Source organism: Tetrahymena thermophila (assembly GCF_000189635.1).
Source record: "Tetrahymena thermophila SB210 genomic scaffold scf_8254798, whole genome shotgun sequence".
Taxonomy (NCBI): Eukaryota; Ciliophora; class Oligohymenophorea; order Hymenostomatida; family Tetrahymenidae; genus Tetrahymena; species Tetrahymena thermophila.
Window position 1 is genome coordinate 563816 of NW_002476554.1, and position 18422 is coordinate 582237.

The 18422-nt window shown below is 22.4% G+C and overlaps 6 protein-coding genes across 6 annotated transcripts in view; 3 read left to right on the forward strand and 3 right to left on the reverse strand. All coding sequences in view use genetic code 6, as the record gives it.

The window, feature by feature from the left end:
• Positions 1-520: 520 nt before the first annotated feature.
• Positions 521-8437, forward strand: TTHERM_00181110 (hypothetical protein; the record flags this gene model as incomplete). Its single annotated transcript, XM_001008778.2, has 11 exons — positions 521-835; positions 927-1450; positions 1586-1848; positions 2061-2248; positions 2317-3014; positions 3073-3166; positions 3244-3781; positions 3875-4626; positions 4717-4777; positions 4844-7147; positions 7635-8437. The coding sequence occupies 11 exons, from the start codon at positions 521-523 to the stop codon at positions 8435-8437; spliced, it is 6540 nt and encodes a 2179-aa protein (XP_001008778.2).
• Positions 8438-8624: 187 nt separating this feature from the next.
• Positions 8625-9210, forward strand: TTHERM_00181120 (lipase family protein; the record flags this gene model as incomplete). The annotated part of the gene is made up of 2 exons (XM_001008779.1): positions 8625-8672; positions 8791-9210. The coding sequence occupies 2 exons, from the start codon at positions 8625-8627 to the stop codon at positions 9208-9210; spliced, it is 468 nt and encodes a 155-aa protein (XP_001008779.1).
• Positions 9211-9938: 728 nt separating this feature from the next.
• TTHERM_000181129 (hypothetical protein) lies at positions 9939-10254 on the reverse strand (the record flags this gene model as incomplete). The annotated part of the gene is made up of 2 exons (XM_012795813.1): positions 9939-10107; positions 10166-10254. The coding sequence occupies 2 exons, from the start codon at positions 10252-10254 to the stop codon at positions 9939-9941; spliced, it is 258 nt and encodes an 85-aa protein (XP_012651267.1).
• A 290-nt stretch (positions 10255-10544) lies between these two features.
• TTHERM_00181130 (hypothetical protein) lies at positions 10545-11072 on the forward strand (the record flags this gene model as incomplete). Its single annotated transcript, XM_001008780.1, has 1 exon — positions 10545-11072. One exon carries the CDS (start codon positions 10545-10547, stop codon positions 11070-11072), a length of 528 nt encoding a protein of 175 aa, XP_001008780.1.
• A 3640-nt stretch (positions 11073-14712) lies between these two features.
• TTHERM_00181140 (AMP-binding enzyme family protein) lies at positions 14713-16923 on the reverse strand (the record flags this gene model as incomplete). Its single annotated transcript, XM_001008781.2, has 3 exons — positions 14713-14882; positions 14935-15158; positions 15215-16923. The coding sequence occupies 3 exons, from the start codon at positions 16921-16923 to the stop codon at positions 14713-14715; spliced, it is 2103 nt and encodes a 700-aa protein (XP_001008781.2).
• Positions 16924-17221: 298 nt separating this feature from the next.
• TTHERM_00181150 (AMP-binding enzyme family protein) overlaps positions 17222-18422 on the reverse strand; it is a gene marked incomplete at both ends in the record, with an annotated part of 1844 nt that continues 643 nt past the window's right edge. The window contains 4 exons of the mRNA XM_001008782.3: positions 17222-17391; positions 17446-17669; positions 17731-18346; positions 18405-18422. The exon at positions 18405-18422 is cut by the window's right edge and continues 643 nt beyond it. Coding sequence (XP_001008782.3) covers positions 17222-17391; positions 17446-17669; positions 17731-18346; positions 18405-18422 — 1028 coding nt within the window. The remainder of the gene's footprint in view (positions 17392-17445; positions 17670-17730; positions 18347-18404) is intronic.

Below are 18422 nucleotides of genomic sequence, written 5' to 3' on the forward strand. Positions count from 1 at the left end.
AAAAAGGATTAAGAAAATAAAATGGATGTTTCTTTAGTCCTTAATGACTTAAATAATTAAGGAGAACATTAACTTAGATAGCCGACTCCTATTAATAAAAGATTTCATAATTATAAATTAGAGAAGAAGCTTTCTTTATTTGTAAATGAAAAAGCAAATAATTCACCTAAAAATAATGAAAACGCATTAAAAAGTAACCTAAATTTCCTTTAAGAAGAAGGTAATCAATGTGTGTGTGTGTGTCTGCTTATTTTTTTTTAAACTGCAAATAAAAAAAATTTTGGTAGAAACTTAAAGATAAAATATGCATTAATTAATTGATTGATTATTTTAATTTGAATAAATTTATGTCTACCACACACAGGGCAAGATTTCTACCATTAATAAAAAATAAATAATTTGTTTTGAAAGAAAATATTTAAAAAATATTTAACATGTTTTTATATTATTTTAAATAGAAAACGAATAAACTGAATCTCCATAGAAAAACTAGAGAGTTAGATAAAGTGATGTAAAGAATATGTTATTGAGTTAAGAGAATGAATAACTAAAAGAAGAAGATGAAGAATAATTAACATCAATCAAAGTTATTAACCCAAAATAAAATATAATATAATTTGAATCTCACTCTTATTAGTCTATTTAAAATTAGAAAAACTAATAAAAGAGAGAATAGTATTAAAGGAAATAAACGAACAAAAACAAAACTTAAACAATTTAATCACCAAGACTTTCAACTGATCTAATTCTTTTTAACAATAAAAATAATTATGAAGCATCTCCTGTATAATTGGTCACTATGCAATAAATTTTCTAAAAATTTTAGAATAATGATGTAACTTACAATTTATTTATTTATTTATTGTTTGTTTACTCTTTCATCACCTATTTATTTATTTACTTAATTTTTTTTGTGTTTTTCCAAGGATAAATAAGAAATCAAAGACCGTACAATATAAGAGAGTCCTTATAAGTAACCTAGAAGATTAAGTATTAAAATCCACTTTGACCGTGCAAGTAATGATGATTAAATGAGCAAAATTTCAAAAGAAATTAGTGAAATTAATAACTCAAGTTTTTAATCAAACAGCATTGATTATCACAAAGAATAATCTAGTAAAATGAAAAATTAATTTAAGTTGCAACTCCATTCACTTAAGCAGATACATCAATTAGAAAAGAGTTAAATTTAAGAAAATTAATTAGATTAATCAAATAGCAGAAGTAGGAAATTTTCAGAATAGAGTAATTAAACGAGAAAAAGTAGTTAAAGTGAACCTAAACCTACTAAGTTTCAAGTTCAGCATAATCTGGTTTAAATACCTATTCTTCATCATGATAGTTGCACAAAAATTTAATAATTTTTTAGGAAATACACTTCTTAAAAGAAATTAATAAAACAAATACTGAATAAAAGGTCTAGCATTTATACAAAAAAATCTTAAAAATAGTAAGCTAATTTTATTATTTATTTTTTTATTTATTTATTTATTTATTTATTTATTTATTTATTTATTTATTTATTTATTTATTTATTTATTGACTTGATTGAAATTAATTACTTTACATTTTTTATTCATAAAAGTATAAATGAAGAAGAAGAATAAAAAGTAATCTAAGAAAATTAATAGAAAATTAGCATAAATAAAAATCAAGCTGAATTGATGCATTCAATTCATTTTAATAAAGCTTATCAATAATTTGCAAGAATAGATGCAAATATAAGGCATATAATCTAAGCTAGAATTTTTTAGCAGAAAATCAGGGAATCTTAGTCTGGTCTCATAAATAATAAATCTCCGTTCGATAAATTTTATCCTCCTTTTAAATTTACAAGATTGATATAAGGTAATTAATTCTACCAAGCCAACAAGAAAAACCTTTTCATTTTAAAATGATTATTTTTAAATATTCTAAATTTACATACATTTTTATATTTAATTTTTTTTTCCAATATTTATTTCAACTATTTTATTATCTCACTTTCATTTATTAATTCATTCATTCATTTTTTGATAATTTGTTTATTTATTAATAATTTCCTTTTTTATTTTATTTAGGTGTTCCGGTGTCTTGGAAAGTCAAACATATTTTCAAGAAGGAGAATTTTGGGAGCACAGAAATTAATAATTATTACTTAACGATTTTATTCAGAAACACAAGATTCTCTATAAAAGTGGATCTTGATTACGCTGGTCTCCAACTAAAAAACATAGAGTTTAAAACTCTGTGGCCTCTGTATTTATTGGTAATTATTTAGAAATAAATAATTTATTTAATGAATTATTTATTATTGTTAAATAAAATGATTATTAGGCTTTTGAAAAATATTTGAGTGACTAGAATATAAAAATTTATGTAACAAAGCCTTAAAATGATATAAAAATTAAAAATTTGCCCTACAATTTAAGCTTTTTGGAGGGATTAACTGAAAAGTTAAAGTCTTAGTTGACAGACTTTGATTTAAATTGTATCGGAAACTTAAAAGACTTGTTAGAAATTTACTTAAAACATTTCTTTGAATTTCACCAAAAGGCTAATGGATAGGTCCTCGAATACAACAAGCACTAAATATTCCCTTAATGGAAATTAATACTTGTGAAAAATGCTTAGAAAAAACTGGATAGGTTCATTTCTATGAGCATTGAAGGCAAAAAGTCTCATAAAGAAGATTATAGAAAATACAAGAAGGAATACGAACTAGCGCTAACAAATAACGAAAGAGTATTGTAAAACAATCTTGTAAGGTTTATCAAAGAAAATCACTTATTAGGTGTGTTTATAAAAAGGTCAACTGGTGGTTATTACTACTTATTAACAGTCAAAGTTAACTTTAGGTAATCCAACAATATCTCCACTTAAATTGTAAACGGACAGTTAATGTTATCAGATTTTTCTTTTTATATAACTGGAAGAAATCTAGGAACATATTAAACTATCCTTCCTTTGGAAGTCCATGCTTCATAAGTTGCTAAATACTTCACTCCAAATACTTTGGTTAGAGAGATAAATAAGTAAAATTTATTTATTTATTTATTATTTTATTCTAAATTTTATTTAAATTAAACTTAGGTTTTTTTTGAGAAAGCGTCTAAGCCATAGGTGGACTATGATTCTTATTGACTTCTTTTCTTATCATCTTTGTCTGACATTGCCTAAAACAGACGTAATAAATAAATAAATTAATTTATTAAATAAACAAATTAAATTTTTTATGCTATTGATAATTAATTTAATTTATAGAGAGACGGAATAATCCATCATTAAACAACAAGCAAAATATAAAAGCTAATATTTAGAGATATCATGGAAATCAGAAGGAGAATTTAACAGGAAAGTTAAAAGTAAGTGCTTTTGTAAAACCCTTTCAACGACTTTTTCTTGATAGAACAAATTAAAAGAAATACGAATTCAAGTACTGATTAATAAAATGAAAAGAAAGAGGATAAATATGAGCATATTTCTGATAAAAATTTTATTAGTATTTAAAAGTAATTTTATAAAACCTAACTTGAAGAAGCTTATGAAAAGAATAATTATTCACTATTCCACGAAGATGATGAGCTCGATAAGAAATACGAAGATGGAGGTTACTACTAAACCCATGAAGAAATTTTAAAATCACCTCCTTAAGAGGATGTCATTGAAGTGCAAAAATAAGGTATCTAAGAAATCATTGTTGAAGATCATAAATAAATTAAGTAAGGGAATTAAATAAGAAGATAACACTAATATTCACTTATAGGTTAAGGCAGCTTTTTGAACCTATAAAACTAACTTGGTAACGCTTTTAATAAATTTTCTTTCATTTGATTTTTATTAAAAAAAAATATAAAGAAAAACCTATAATTTTATTAAATTTCAAATTAAAAAGAGGGATTTTGGAGATTGAGTCACTTATTTGATAATGGAAGATCAATAAGGCAAAAAGTATTTTTTGCTACTATGGGAACATATTTATGGGTTAGAATATAATTTGATATGATAAAAGGAGTGATTGTTGCTCATGTCAGTGATTATTGGTAAGGAGTTTATTATGAACAAATTATAAGAAATCAAAAAGTAAAGCTTAACTTACTTAATATGTCAACTTTGGTTTTAGAATCAGACTATAATTTAAGTGAAAAAATCAAGGAGAATTTAAGATAAATTGCATTTTAAGGTATTCTTCAAAAAGAAAAATCTCTCTTGGGGCATAAAATTAAGATAAAAACTGTCAGAGAAGAAGATACTCTTAAAAATCCAGTGTTGCTTAAAAATAAAGAATCTGTGAAAAATCACTTGTTGATTGATAGTGTAGAGCTTAAAGAACATTATGATATTGATGAGTACATTTCTATACTAAAACATAAAGATTTTGGTAAAATAATATGTACTATTAAGACTTATATCATCAACAAAGCTATTGATTAATCTGCTGCAAACACTTATTTATTCAGACTGACAATTTAAATATATAAGAGCAAACATTATTCATTTAAAATTATCCTAGGTTTTGACGATATATAAAATCTTGATAAAATTTTACATTCAAATCTGCTTAAATAATACAATAAAATCTATGCATAAAAGCTCATCAATCTGGCTATGAATAGAATTTAATTAGTTCCAACTCTCTAAGGGAAGGTAAAAAAAAAATTATTTATAAAATAAAATATTGGGTTTTATTTGTCAAAATAATAAGAAAGTGTTAATTAATTTAATAATTAAAAATAGATACCTTGCTTTTTTGATATAAAAAGGAAGAATGCATTGAGGATAAATGAAAATAATTTAGGTATTTTTATTAATTAAGTTGCTTATTTATTTCTGAATTAAATTTTGTTTTAATAATTAAAATAAGATTAAAGGATGTTCTAAAAGCAAGGAGAAAATCAAAATTTAGGATTATCTTGTTTGAAATTCAAAAGGAATAGATTTGCTAAAGTAAATTACGCGCTGGCTAATTTATAATAATAGAAAACAATGCTAGAAGATTATGTTTAGTAAAGCAGAGTTATTTTTTAAGGCATTAAAAAATATTAAGGAGAATATTGTATAGTTACTGTATCAAAAGATATTTTGCTGAGATACTGGGTTTTTAATATTTATGTACCTAAGACAAGTCGAGTTCTTGTCAGCTACTTTAATAATTCAGATATGATGGACTGCAGCGAGGAATTTTTAGCTAAATAGATGAGTCAAAAAATTATTTATTTTTTCGAAAATCCTCAAATGACACCTTTTAAGAACTATAGAGACTTCATTAAAAGAATATCTTTAAATAAAAATATTTAATAAGCCAAGAAAAAATAAAAAAAACCTTAAAAAAATATTAATTAGAAAAACAGCTCTTCTAGGAAAATTATAAATAATGAAATCTAAAATATAAATGATAACTTACCTGCGTACAGCTCCTAAAGCTCATCTCGTAGTTTATCTCCAAGTAAAAGGATTATTTAATAAGCTAAGTAAGGAATTTTAAAGCATTTTGAACCAAAAAGAAACTCTGTGTTGGACTTAAAATTTGAATTCTAAAATTTTAATGATAAATTTAATGACTTAAGAGAAGTTTTTGAACCAGGAATACAAAAAAAGAGATCATTTTCATCCAGCAGTTCCTCTTCAGCAAATTCCCTATCCTCTAAATCTATATTTTCATAGAATCTTTCTCCTATCCAAAGCTCTAATAAGATAAGCAAAACAAATGACTCAAAAAAATAGATTGCATTTAACTTTTAAAAAGTAGAAATGGAGGATATTCCTGATTATAGATAAAATAGCTCTCGTAATATTTCTCCTGGAATAAAAAGAGAGAATCATGCAAATTTAAATAATAAACATAGATATTCAGAGAGCATTGATTCATTTTAACTTAATAAGAAGAACGCAAATCAGTTAAGTAATTAAATGAAAAGAAATTCTTCTAATATATTAATTAGCTAATAAAAGATTGTTTCAGACATTCCAGTTTAATCCTTACACCAAATTTAATCTAGAAACAAACTAATTCAAAAATTAAAAACCTAAGAACAAATACAAATCCCGAATAATCTGAATGAATTATAGACTAATTAAACTAGTTAAAAATACATCTAAGATGATAAAGTCTATGGCAACAGTAGTAGCAGTTGGCAATTAAACTAACAATTTGCTTCCAAGAGAATCTCTTAATTTTAGTCTTTTTAAAGATAAGCTGAGAGAAGAAAATCTGAATTTATTTCATTTTAGAGATTAAGATAACCTCCGTTTGCTCAAAAAGAATAAATTTTACAAACAAAATAAATGATTCCTGATTAAAACTAACAATATCTTAATTAGAAATCTTCAAATTTCGAATTTTAAAGGAAATAAGGAAAGAAAAGCTTGACAATACTGCAGAACAAAAACTAAAAAGAAGGAGAACAAACGACAAGAAATATTGACTTATCACCTCTTCCCTCATTAAATTTATAATCAAAAAAATTATTAAACCTGAGGGAAAAATCTATTTCAAAATAATCTGAAAAAATCATAGAAGAAAACAAAAAGCTAGTTAATTAAATTTTTAATTAAAATGAAGATAGAAGAGTTTCTCTAATGAATAATGCAAGAAACTCAAAGCAAAATTTGAAGTCTATTTATGCAAATTTACTTAAGTAGAGAGCTATTTAATAATAAAATGAAACTTTTTTGAACAATAATTAGCAAAAACAATAAAGAGCAGTAATAAACAGATAACAAAAAGATAGAAATAGTATTATTTAAAAGAGAGGAATGCAGTACTATATCAAGAAGCATTTCATAAAATTGTTAGTTATTATACATTGTTAGTAGTACATAGACTTGAAAAGAATTGGAGATCAAGTTAAAATATAAAGAACTTAAAAATTTTTTGACTTGACTAAGGTCCTTGATGATGCATTTATCTCCTAGAAATTCAATGTAAGAATCACTAATCTCATTAAATTCATAGAAATAAGGCTCTGGGAAAACCTCATAACGCAGAGCAGGTTAGAAGCCGATCTTTAATCTGAGCATATACTTTTTTGCTTTGAAAACTCTAAACTCCCTTTGCACGAACTAATGTTTCATGATTTTGTACAAATAGAAGGAAATTCAAGTCATGATTTTAACACAGAAATTTGTATTAACTTTATTGATATAATCTCAAATAAAGGCTTAAGACGTAACATATTTTATTTTTATTTCTATTAAAAATGCTTATTCTCTAATTTATTTTAAAATAGTTTCAATTTTTATTACAAAATATTTATTTTTCTTTTTTCAAAAACTAATCTTCTTTCTTAAAATTTTCAATCATTTTAATTAAATTTAATTAATTCAAATTAAAGTCTAAAATTAAATTTAATTGGTTACACCTTAAATAATATTTAAACTATTATAGTAGTGTAATTATTATAAAAATTTACACAGTTTATTAATGAGATATTATAAAATTTATTAAAATTTATTCAATTTTTTGATAAAATATATAAATAAATAAATAAGTGAATTATTATAAATTTACATTTTTTAATTTAAGTTAATTAATTTTATGAGAATGTATTTTGATTTATTTGGTATTTTTTTTTTTATTCAAAATGAATAATATAATTTTTTTATTTGATTAAAAAATATAATTTTTACTTATTTAATTAATTAATAATAAATAGAGGCAAAAAAAAGAATAGTGAACATAAATAAAAAGTTAAAAAACAAAAAATAAATGATGGAAAATTTTTACTTTACTCCGTTAGATTGGATTTCCTATCCTATGTCAAGCTACTTTAATATGTATATCTAGAATTTCAATCTTGAAGAAGGGTTTATTTAAACTGATATTGTGAACTTGAGGGAAATACTTAATATTTATATTGCTGAGGGATATTACAAGTACTAAACAAATTATATTAATTCAAAACTAAGTTATTCAGACATAAAAAGTCTTTGCTAGTTTGTAGTTCATAAAATGAAGACGAGTAACTTTTTGAATGTTATCAAATCATAAGTAGGTATTAACAATGAAGGATTTTCTCAGAAGTTTTCCATTGAAGAAAACATCAGATAAAAGGCTAATTACATGAAGAGAATGAAAACTCAACCATAAAATGAAAATGATAACCTTTAAGGTTTTAAGTCTTCATTTGTAAAGGAATAAAATAAATAAACAAATAATTACAATGATTCCAAAAATGATCAACAGCTATTAGTTGTTTAAAAAATAAAAATATTAGATGCTTTTAAAGGAATTATCCTTAAATCTCAATACATCCCGTCTTAAAAAGAGTTTAAATTTGTTGTCCTCGAGACAAACAATAAATCGAATACCACAAGGTACAAGCCTTATGAATTCTTCTCTGAAAAGATCTAATTTTTAGACCAATACTATAAGTAGTAAAAATATGCAGAAATACTTGACAAAGTTGTTATTTTCTTCCAAAAACAAATGCTCTTATATCATAACACTAGTGCTTGAATAAAAGTGTCAATTTTAAAAAATAAATTAATAAATATACTTAAAATAAAACAATAAATTATAATAAATATTTTAATTTAAAAATTAGTAAGTCAAATTTAAAATATATTAATTGTATTTATAACTATAAAACTTTACTAATCTTAAATGTCAAATTAAATAAATAAATAATGAAATTAAGTCTTAGATGGTGTCAGGATTTCAAACTCTACGTTAAAAGTATCCCAATTCTAAGGTATTTATTTATTTTTTTATTTTTTTGTTTGTTTAATTTTTTACTTAAAAATATTTTTTTAGACAATTAAAATCTAGAAATTTAAATTTGAACTTATTTATTTAATTAATTAATTTAGGTATTTATTACTGGTCATTCACTTGGAGCTGCAGTTAGTGCTCACGCTGTTCCTGTTATATTTTAACTTAATAATAATAAACCTATAGATATTTTCTATAACTTTGGAAGTCCTAGAGTAGGGGATTAAAAATACGCCAGCTGGTTTAACAGTTAAAATTTTATTTAATTATTTGGTAGAATTACAAACGGTGCTGATCCAGTTGTCCATTTGCCTCCTATGGGATATCCAATTTAATTTTATCATTATAACCATGAAATCTTTTATCCCTCTTTTAAATCTTAAGGTACAAAACACGTTTAATGTTATAAGGGTGAGGATAACAGTTGCGCTGATGGAGTTTTAATTGATACGAGCATTTCAGATCATTTATCATATTTTGGTTGGGATTGGACTAATGAAGCTAACAAATGCGAATGAACAATTTATAAATTAATAATAATTATATTATAAATAATTATCTTATCTAAAATGGATGAATTAATGAATATTAATAGTTTGTTTGTTTGTTAGTTAGTTTGATATTAGTATAGCAACTTGTCTCTACTGGCTTTAATTAGCAGAAACTTAATTTTGTCGTCTGCCTTACATTTTTAATGATATTGTGTTTTACATATTAAATAGAAGCATACATATTTTTGTTATTAGATTTCTGAAATTTAAATGCAACCAAAATTAATGAATGATTGCAATATTTTTGAAGAAGTTAAAAAACTATTTATTGTTAGTGTATTCAGTGAAAAATACTTATTTAAGATTTATAAATATTGATTACTTTATTGAATAAATTAACTTTTTGAGGATCAATTTTACTTTAATGTGACGATTTTTGTTTGTTTATTTGTAAAATTTCATAGGATTGCTTTCACTACATCTTTTATAAATTTAAATATGCAATAAAAAAACCCATATAAGAAATTCAATTTTTTTATATTTTTTTGCATTTTAAATTAAAATTTCTATTCTTGCTGTAATTAACTCAGCTAAAATAATTAATTATTTATTTATTTACTTGATCTTTAATGCTTTAAAGTTGAAAAAAGTCTATTTTTACTTCACATAAGCAAGCATACAAATAAATATATAGATAGTATGATTTTTATCTCTCAAAAGATGATATAGTATAAATAATAGCGAACAGATTATGCTCACAGACAGGTTTAATATTTTTATCGCATAATAATAATATTTTATTTTAAAATACTACTGAAATAATATTTTAGTTCAATCAGATGAATAGAAATACAATTATTAAGACTTATCTGAAAATATTTTTATATTATTTTACAGTTTTTTTCCTTCCTTTCTTTTGATGTTCTTAATTAAAAATGAATAAGCTTTTTATTTAGTATTGATGAATTAAAATAAAATTTACATAAAGTAGTTGTGGTGTTAGAGGTGATTTATTTGTTGCTAAAAATAGTATAAATTGAGAAAGTGATAAAAAAGAGATTGGTTTGTCATCTTTTCTGTGAAATTATGTACCAATGCAGGATTAATAAAATGCAAATTAATTTGGGAAAATTTAAAAGAAAGTTTGTGTTTTTGATGGATTCTGATTGCATAATTTTTATCAATTAATTTATAATAATTTACAATAATTAATTAATGTTACTCTGTTTATATGTTTAAATTCTGAAGCTACTTATTGATTTTTGCAAGCTATATTAACTAATTTATTTACTTCAAAAACATATAAAACAAATAATAAATAAATAATATAAAATTCAACTGATAAGATTTGAAAAACCAGAATGATAAAATCAATCAACTCTCCAATAATCAATTAATTATATATCGGCGATTCTAAATTTACAAACTAAAATGAAGGAGCAACAAATAAAGAGCAATTTTTAAGTAGCTGCTAAGCTATGTAAAACTTTGAAATATTATCTTTATATTCTAAGTGCGCTAAATCTAACGCAATAAAGAATATAATCAACTAATTTCAGAATTTCATCTTGTGCAGCGATGACCAAATAGTAGTTGAATCTATATCTGAGCTAATAGAGCAAAGGAATCTAAGTCAAATTAGAAAGGAGTTTAACACTTTTTGCAAGTTGAAAAAACTAAACCAATCATTCTTAGTTTCGGTTATCAACAGCAAGAGATTTTCTATGTTTTTTAAGTACTTTTTAAATTACTATGTTTTAGATTGGGCGTTCGAAAGGGTTAACAAGGAGCTAAATAACCACTTGATTTGTATAATATTTTTTTAGAGATGCTTCTTAGATAAAACTTTGATAAAAGAAATAAAAACATATAAAAAGCGTTTGGACTGAAGAAGCAAATTACTGTTTATCTAATAATTTATTTCATAATATATAAATTAATCATTTGTTGCAAGCGAAGCACAAATTGTATCATCGATTATATTTGAGAGCTACAAATATTAATAAAGTGCTTATCTAAAAATTTTAAATGAGCCTTTACAAAAACTATATTTATTAAATATTCTATTTATTTTAATGTAATTATATTTGTTTGTGTATTTTACTATTATTTTGTATAAATTATAAAGCCTACTTCTTTCTTTTATTGATAACAAAATTTTAATATAATATTTTGTTCTATTTAATTTTGAACTAAAGAATATTACAATTAATAGTATTTGTAAAAATATCCACAAACTATTTCGAAGCTTCATAAATAAATAAGAAATTATAATATAAAAAGACAATTAATTTCAATTCTAAGTAATAAAAATAAATATTTAACTTTCAGAATATTTTACATATAAATAATATTTGTAAATATTTTCTAAAATGATGATTTTATAATTAATTAGATTTTATGGCTCAAAAAAACATAAATATTGTAATGCTATTTAAAAATTATATGATTTTGATCGTAAAAATGTTGTTCTACAAGTTATTTAATATTATAAAAATATTAATTGGCCATTATCCTAAAAAACAGATGAAAGCTTCAAAATTAAGCTTAAAAATGAATGATTAATTAAAAAGTATTAAAATTGCAAAATTTATATTATTATTATTATATAATAATAATAAAATAGCATTTTAAGATAAGCAAAAATTTATAAATTTTAAACAAAAATAGATTTTAATTATGAAAGAAAAAACTTAAAATAGACAAAATATTTATGGAATTAACAATTTTTTGATAAATTAAAATACATTTTATTATTTATTTACTTTGTTTTGTATTTTTGAAATCAATGTTTAAATCAGTTGAGAAACTATTGATTTTCTTAAACAGTAAATTATAATGAATAAGGTTACAAACTATTAAAAATTAATTACATCAGATTACATATTTAAAAAATTAATTTCTAAACAACTAACTACTGCGCTTCCAAAAAAATAGAGGAAATTTCTCAAAAATAAATGTAAATAAAAATAGCCATTATACTTTAAAATTAACAATTTAAATTGTAAATAAAATTATTCTTTGGCAATATTTAACTCAGTGTGTGTTTTTCTTGTTTCATATTATTCATATGTTCATATTTTAACATAAAAAGATTCATAGATCAGCTTTAGAGTTACATTCTCTATTTAACCATGAATTGATTTTACAATTAGGCAGCTTTAATTTTGATTTTACAATTAATTTAATTAAAAAAGTAATCCCTTGATCAATTTTAAATCATTATAAAACCTTGAACAATAATTAATAATCTAATATTTGACGGTGTTTCTATTTATAATATCATCTATTTTAAATTATTATAATTAAATGTATTCTTCATCTTTTCATTCTTTATTAGGCATATTATCTTAAATAATAGAAAAAACTAAACTGCTAAACTTAAAAAGATATGAGTTTTGCCTGAAATTAAGAAATAAATATATAAAAACATTTTTATCGCAATTAGAAAATATCTCTATTATATTTATATTATTTGTAAGTTAATATTATTTCTGTTAAGATTAATAGAGTAAATTGGCCACTGAATTTTAATTATCTTTTTAATTCAACTTCTTTTCTTTACTGTTAAAACAAATATATTTTTTAAAAATAAATTCTTAAAAAAAGTTTAAACATACAACTAAATATGAAATATTTTTTCTTTCACCCATAATTCATATCATTTTAGGTCATGCAAATTTTTATTCTTATTGAATTTAACTTGCTTATTACTTCAAATTTAGGTTAAGTATTTAAAAATAATTCGCTTGAGCTATTGTAAGACTAATTCCTTTGTTTTGTTTACACCTACCAATTAAATTAGAGAAAATTGAGAAGTTTCTCCTGAAACTATTAGAAAAAGTTTTGATTGAAAATATGCCTTTTTTCTATTTAACAAAAGTGAGGACAGTAAATTTACTTTTAATTAATCATAAAAATCAAATTTTTTAAAAATTCTTCAATCCAAATTAAATTACAAAGTAACACTTTTAGTTTAAATAACATTATAAAATTTATTATTGTTCTAGCTTCCTTAGAGATAGAGTCAAACATGGAATTAATGACATATATAATAATTAATTTAATAAATTTTGAAAGTACTTAAGCATTATTTAAGGATTTATTGAAGGACTCTTATCCTGTAAAATTTATTACATATTAAATAGAGCGAGATACATTAGAATTTTTATTATTTAAAATTAAATTCATGCGATATAACAAATTTTAATTTATTTACATCAAAAATATCAACAAAAATTAATAGAGAAGTTTATCAACTTTAATAAAAAATATATATATAATTTAATTTAATAAAAATAATTAAATAAAATAACTAAATAGACCTTCTTTAATTGCTAATAATCTCTATTTATGAAAGTTGCTTAATCTTGTGATTCCAATTATCAATCAACGTCAGACTTTAGAGATTCTTGGTTTGAAAAAAATAGCTAATAAGTAAATATTGTTAGATAAATATTGACTGAATATAAAAATATGGAAAATAATCAAATTTTGAATGTTTATTTAAAATGTTAAAAATCAAACGCAATTAAGTGTATCATCAATTAATTTTAAAACTTTATTCTTTTTAATGGAGATGAAGTTGTAATAGAATCAATATCTGAACTGCTAGATTAAAGGAAAGTAAATTAAACAAGAAAGGAATTTTTAACTTTTTGTAAAATAAAAAATTAAAATTAATCCTTTTTAGTCTCTATCATGAATAGCAAAAGATTTTCATACTTTTTTGAGTACTTTCTAAATTATTATGTTTTGGATTGGATAATCTTAAAAGTCAGCAAAGAATTAAATCCATATTTAATTTGTATTACTTTTTTTTAAAGATGCTTTTTAGACAAAACATTAATTAAAAATATTAAAACATACAAGAAAAGAATAGACTGAATAATAAATAATTCCTTACTGTTGGTTTTACAGCTTTAGCATTTTTGTCTCCTTTTTTTAATTTTTTTATCTTTTTATCAAGGCTTATTTTTTTTGATTAAATGCTTAATAGTCTAAAAATTTATTTATTGATCAATTGTATTGAGCTCGCAGTAGAATAATTTGCACTAAAAATAAAAAAATAATATCATAATATAAATCTTAATACAAAATAACATAAAATGAATAATTAATTATTAAAAATAATAAAGCTTCAATGCTATTTTAATTTGGTTTATTAAATTTAAAAAAACTGTAAAATCTCCTAAACAAATATACAAACTGTTTTATCATAAATTACTCAAAATAAAATTAATTTTTAAATTCTAATATTTATATGAAATTATTTAATTGTGTAAAATTTCTGTTTAATACAGTAATTAAATTTATCAATTTAAGATATTAAATTTATTTTTTATATAATGATGAAAATATATAAACATTTAATCATACTATAAAATTAAAAAATAATCTAAATAGAAATTAAATTTGAATAGTATGAAATTTTACTAATCAAACATCTAAATTTTCAAAATACAATGCAATAATAAATAAAAAATTGTATTTAAAAGCTTGAATTAAAAGTTAATGTGTTTTTATTTATCAAGATACTTTTTACTTATACATAGAGGTTAATATTTTTTCATCTAATTAATCAATTGATTCACTCTCTTAACACCTCTTTAAGAATTTATTAACATATTTATACTATAACTCGTCTGATAAAGATATTGCAAACTGCTTTTCATAATGGCTTATATCTTTTTGAGTTTCTTTTTATAAATATATGTTCAAATAGTTATAAATAAAATCAATAAATCTTACCAAAGTCTATTATATCTGAATCCAAAAAACTTGATGAGCATCCAATCAGTCTGATAGCCGCTAGTTGATCAGTAGTAAATAGTATCATGATTGCTTTTTTTAAAAAGATGATATCTTGGTACAATTCCAAAATATCCAAGTCTTTATCTATCTAACTTTCAATAATCTTGATCGATTATTTACTTAAACCTTAAGATTTTAGAAATTCTTGTTTCTTGCAAAATCTATTTTATATAAAGTTAAATTATTGTTATTTTTATCAAATTCAAATCTTATTTACTTTGTCTTGAAGATAATTTTTTAAATTTTATTTGCCATATTTTTATCTTTTAGTGCAACAAATTTCAAAGAATAATGCTTATTAGCATCGCTTTTTTGCTCACTATTTTTATTTTTGAATTTGTTTGGAGTAAAATCACCAGAGTAATTATTCTTTTGTACAACAGGTGAATTTTAAAGCATATTTAGCAAAGTAATATTTTATATTTTGTTTTTTTCATTCATACTTCTACTTGTAGAGTGAAGCAGCTCTAAATTATTACATATAGTGTCATTTTAATATTAATCACTTTCTTCCTTCTTCATAAAAAATCTCTCAGCCTTCTAAATTTTCTCAACTAAGATATTCTTTTAGCATTATTCTGTTTCTAAATAATTTGGCTATCTTATCGATAAACTATTATCTGTTTATTTTATTTCGTCTTGACTTATTTCATATTACTTCAAGGCATTACTAAATTCAGGTTGGTTTTTAATTTAGATTTCTTGTTTGAATTTGTAGCTGTTTGTAGGTATAGATATAGAATAATTGTCATCTTTCTCTAATCTCTCCAGATTCTCTTCAATTTATTATTATGATAAATTCTTCTAGTAAGTTTGATTTCTCTGTTCAAAATTTTAAGCATTTAGTAGTTTGTTGATATTTAAAATCTCAAAGTACTTCTCTTGAAATACATTTTTTAGTAAAATCATTTAGAAATCGTTTCTTAAAGAATTCTATGAAAACTGCTTTCCTATAATACCAATGAGCATTAAAGCTGCTATTGTGCTGTTAACCTATGCAAGGACTGAAGGTAGAGTAGAATACTGAACCTAAATCTACTGCACAATTTCGTCCATTTCAACACTAATTTAAATGAATGGCCCTTCTCCAACTTGAGTTAGTGCATATTATCTGTCTAAAACCTAATTTTATAACTCATACTATATAGGTGAAGAAAATTTTGTCTAAGATTAAACAAAAAAGCCCTCTTTAATTGAAGTGACTTATTTCTATGTCCTAAAAGTACTTAAAATATATTAATTAGCTACAGTATAAACAAAAGCGTTTCTATAATTGATTTATTTTTGTTAAGAAGTGACATTATATTAAGATGTATAAAATTTCATTCTTTAACCTGCGTTTAAACCATTTACAATGCTATCAATCTCTGGTTATGTTGCACAATTATCTGGGATTGTAGTCTTTAATTAATCTAAATCTAAGCACCCATACGAGAAGACTTATATCTGAGATTGAATATTATCATTTGTGCTGAGAGTTAAAGTGTAGTTAGCAATTTTAGAGTAATCTAAACAATAAAATCCGGCTAGATTCTCGTCAGTGCATTCAATTATATCTAATGGAATATTTTGATAAAAGTCGTTGTCAGTGTAAAAAAATAGAGCAATAAAAACAAAATATGTTTTATTTTGTTGTGCCTCTAATTGCTAAATACTTTTGTTGACATCGTACTCAAACCTGAACCCAACTAAGTTATTATTTAGCTCAATATCTATTTTTTGTTGAGTTATGAAGCTCTACTCCCTATAATTAGGTTCGATTCCATTTGTAAAATATTAATAAAGGATATAAATAAAATAAGCAGACGCTAGTCCGATAATAAGTAAGGATAGCAAAATTCCGAAAACTGTACCTTTTCTGATCTGTTACCCACCTACATTCATGTAGAATTTGGAAGAAAATAAGTCATATTTAAGTAAACTCATTTTATTTGTAATACTTCTACTTTATATAAATGATTATTAATTTTTTATAAAATTGAATATACTATCTAAAATCAAATAATTAAAAATCAATTATAACTTCAATTAACCATATAAAAAATATATAATTGTATTTTTATTAATTTTTTTAACACCAAACTCTGATTTGAATTAATAAGGAATCATGTTAGTTAATTCATATACATTTAAATTAGTTTAAAAATAATTTATATATTTATTAATTATTGTAATAAGTTTATAATTATAACTCAAAAACATATAATAAATATTTATTATTATTTCAAGATAGACCTAATTTATACATTGAAGTTAATATTTTTTCATCTAGTTTATCGATTGATTCGCTCTCTTAACACCTCTTTAAGAATTTATTAACATATTTATATTAGAGTTCATCTGATAAGGATATTGCAAACTGTTTTTCATAATGACTAATGTCTTTTTGAATTTCTTTTTTTTAAATATTTGATAAAATAAATGTAAAATAAAATTAATGATTCTAACCAAAATCTAAAAGTTGAGAATCGAGAAAACTTGATGAACATCCAATCAATCTGATGGCTGCTAACTAATCAGTTTTAAATAATATCATGATCGCCTTTTTTAAGAATATAATGTCTTAGTATAACTCCAAAATATCTAAGTCTTTATCAATCTGACTATTAATAATCTTAAATGATTATTTATTAAGTCCTTATGATTTTAAAAAGTTTTCTTTGTTACAAAGCCTTTTTACATAAATTAAAATTAAGAACATTTATATAAATATAAGTAAGTTTTAAAATTTACTTTGTTCCAAAAACTTTTGTTTTGATTTTAGCAGATATTTTTTTATCTTTTAATGCAACAAATTTCATAGAATAATGTTTATTGGTGTCATTTTTTTACTCTAAATTTTTACATTTAAATCTGTTTGGAGTATAATCACCAGTAAAATTACTCTTTTTAATTATGGGTACATTTGAAAGCATAGTCATAAACGTGATATTTTACAATTTACTTTTTTCAGTAAAATATCTATTTGTAGATTATATTTAGTCTTAATATTAATGCATATTTTCATTTTAAATTTTAGCATTTTCATAACTCTAATTATTAAATTATTCTGTTTATGACTTTTTATCTGAAAAATTGTATCTTTAGGACAAATCAATTTCAGGAAAATCCTGCTTTTTTTATGTAAAAGTAGTATCAGCTTATTTTATTTCATCTTAGTTTAATTCTTATAATTTTAGGGTGTTGCTCATTTCAGATTAATTATTTACCTAAACTTCTTATTTGAACTTATAATTGTTCGTTGGGATACTTATAAATTAATTATCATCTTTCTCTTATCTCTCAAGATTTTCTTCAATTTATATTTATGACAATTGTTTCTAATAGATTTTATTTCTATTATCTAAATCTTTTATTTGAAGAAAATTATTATTTTTTAAAATCTCGAAGTACTTCTCCTGAAATACATTTTTCAGTAGAATCAT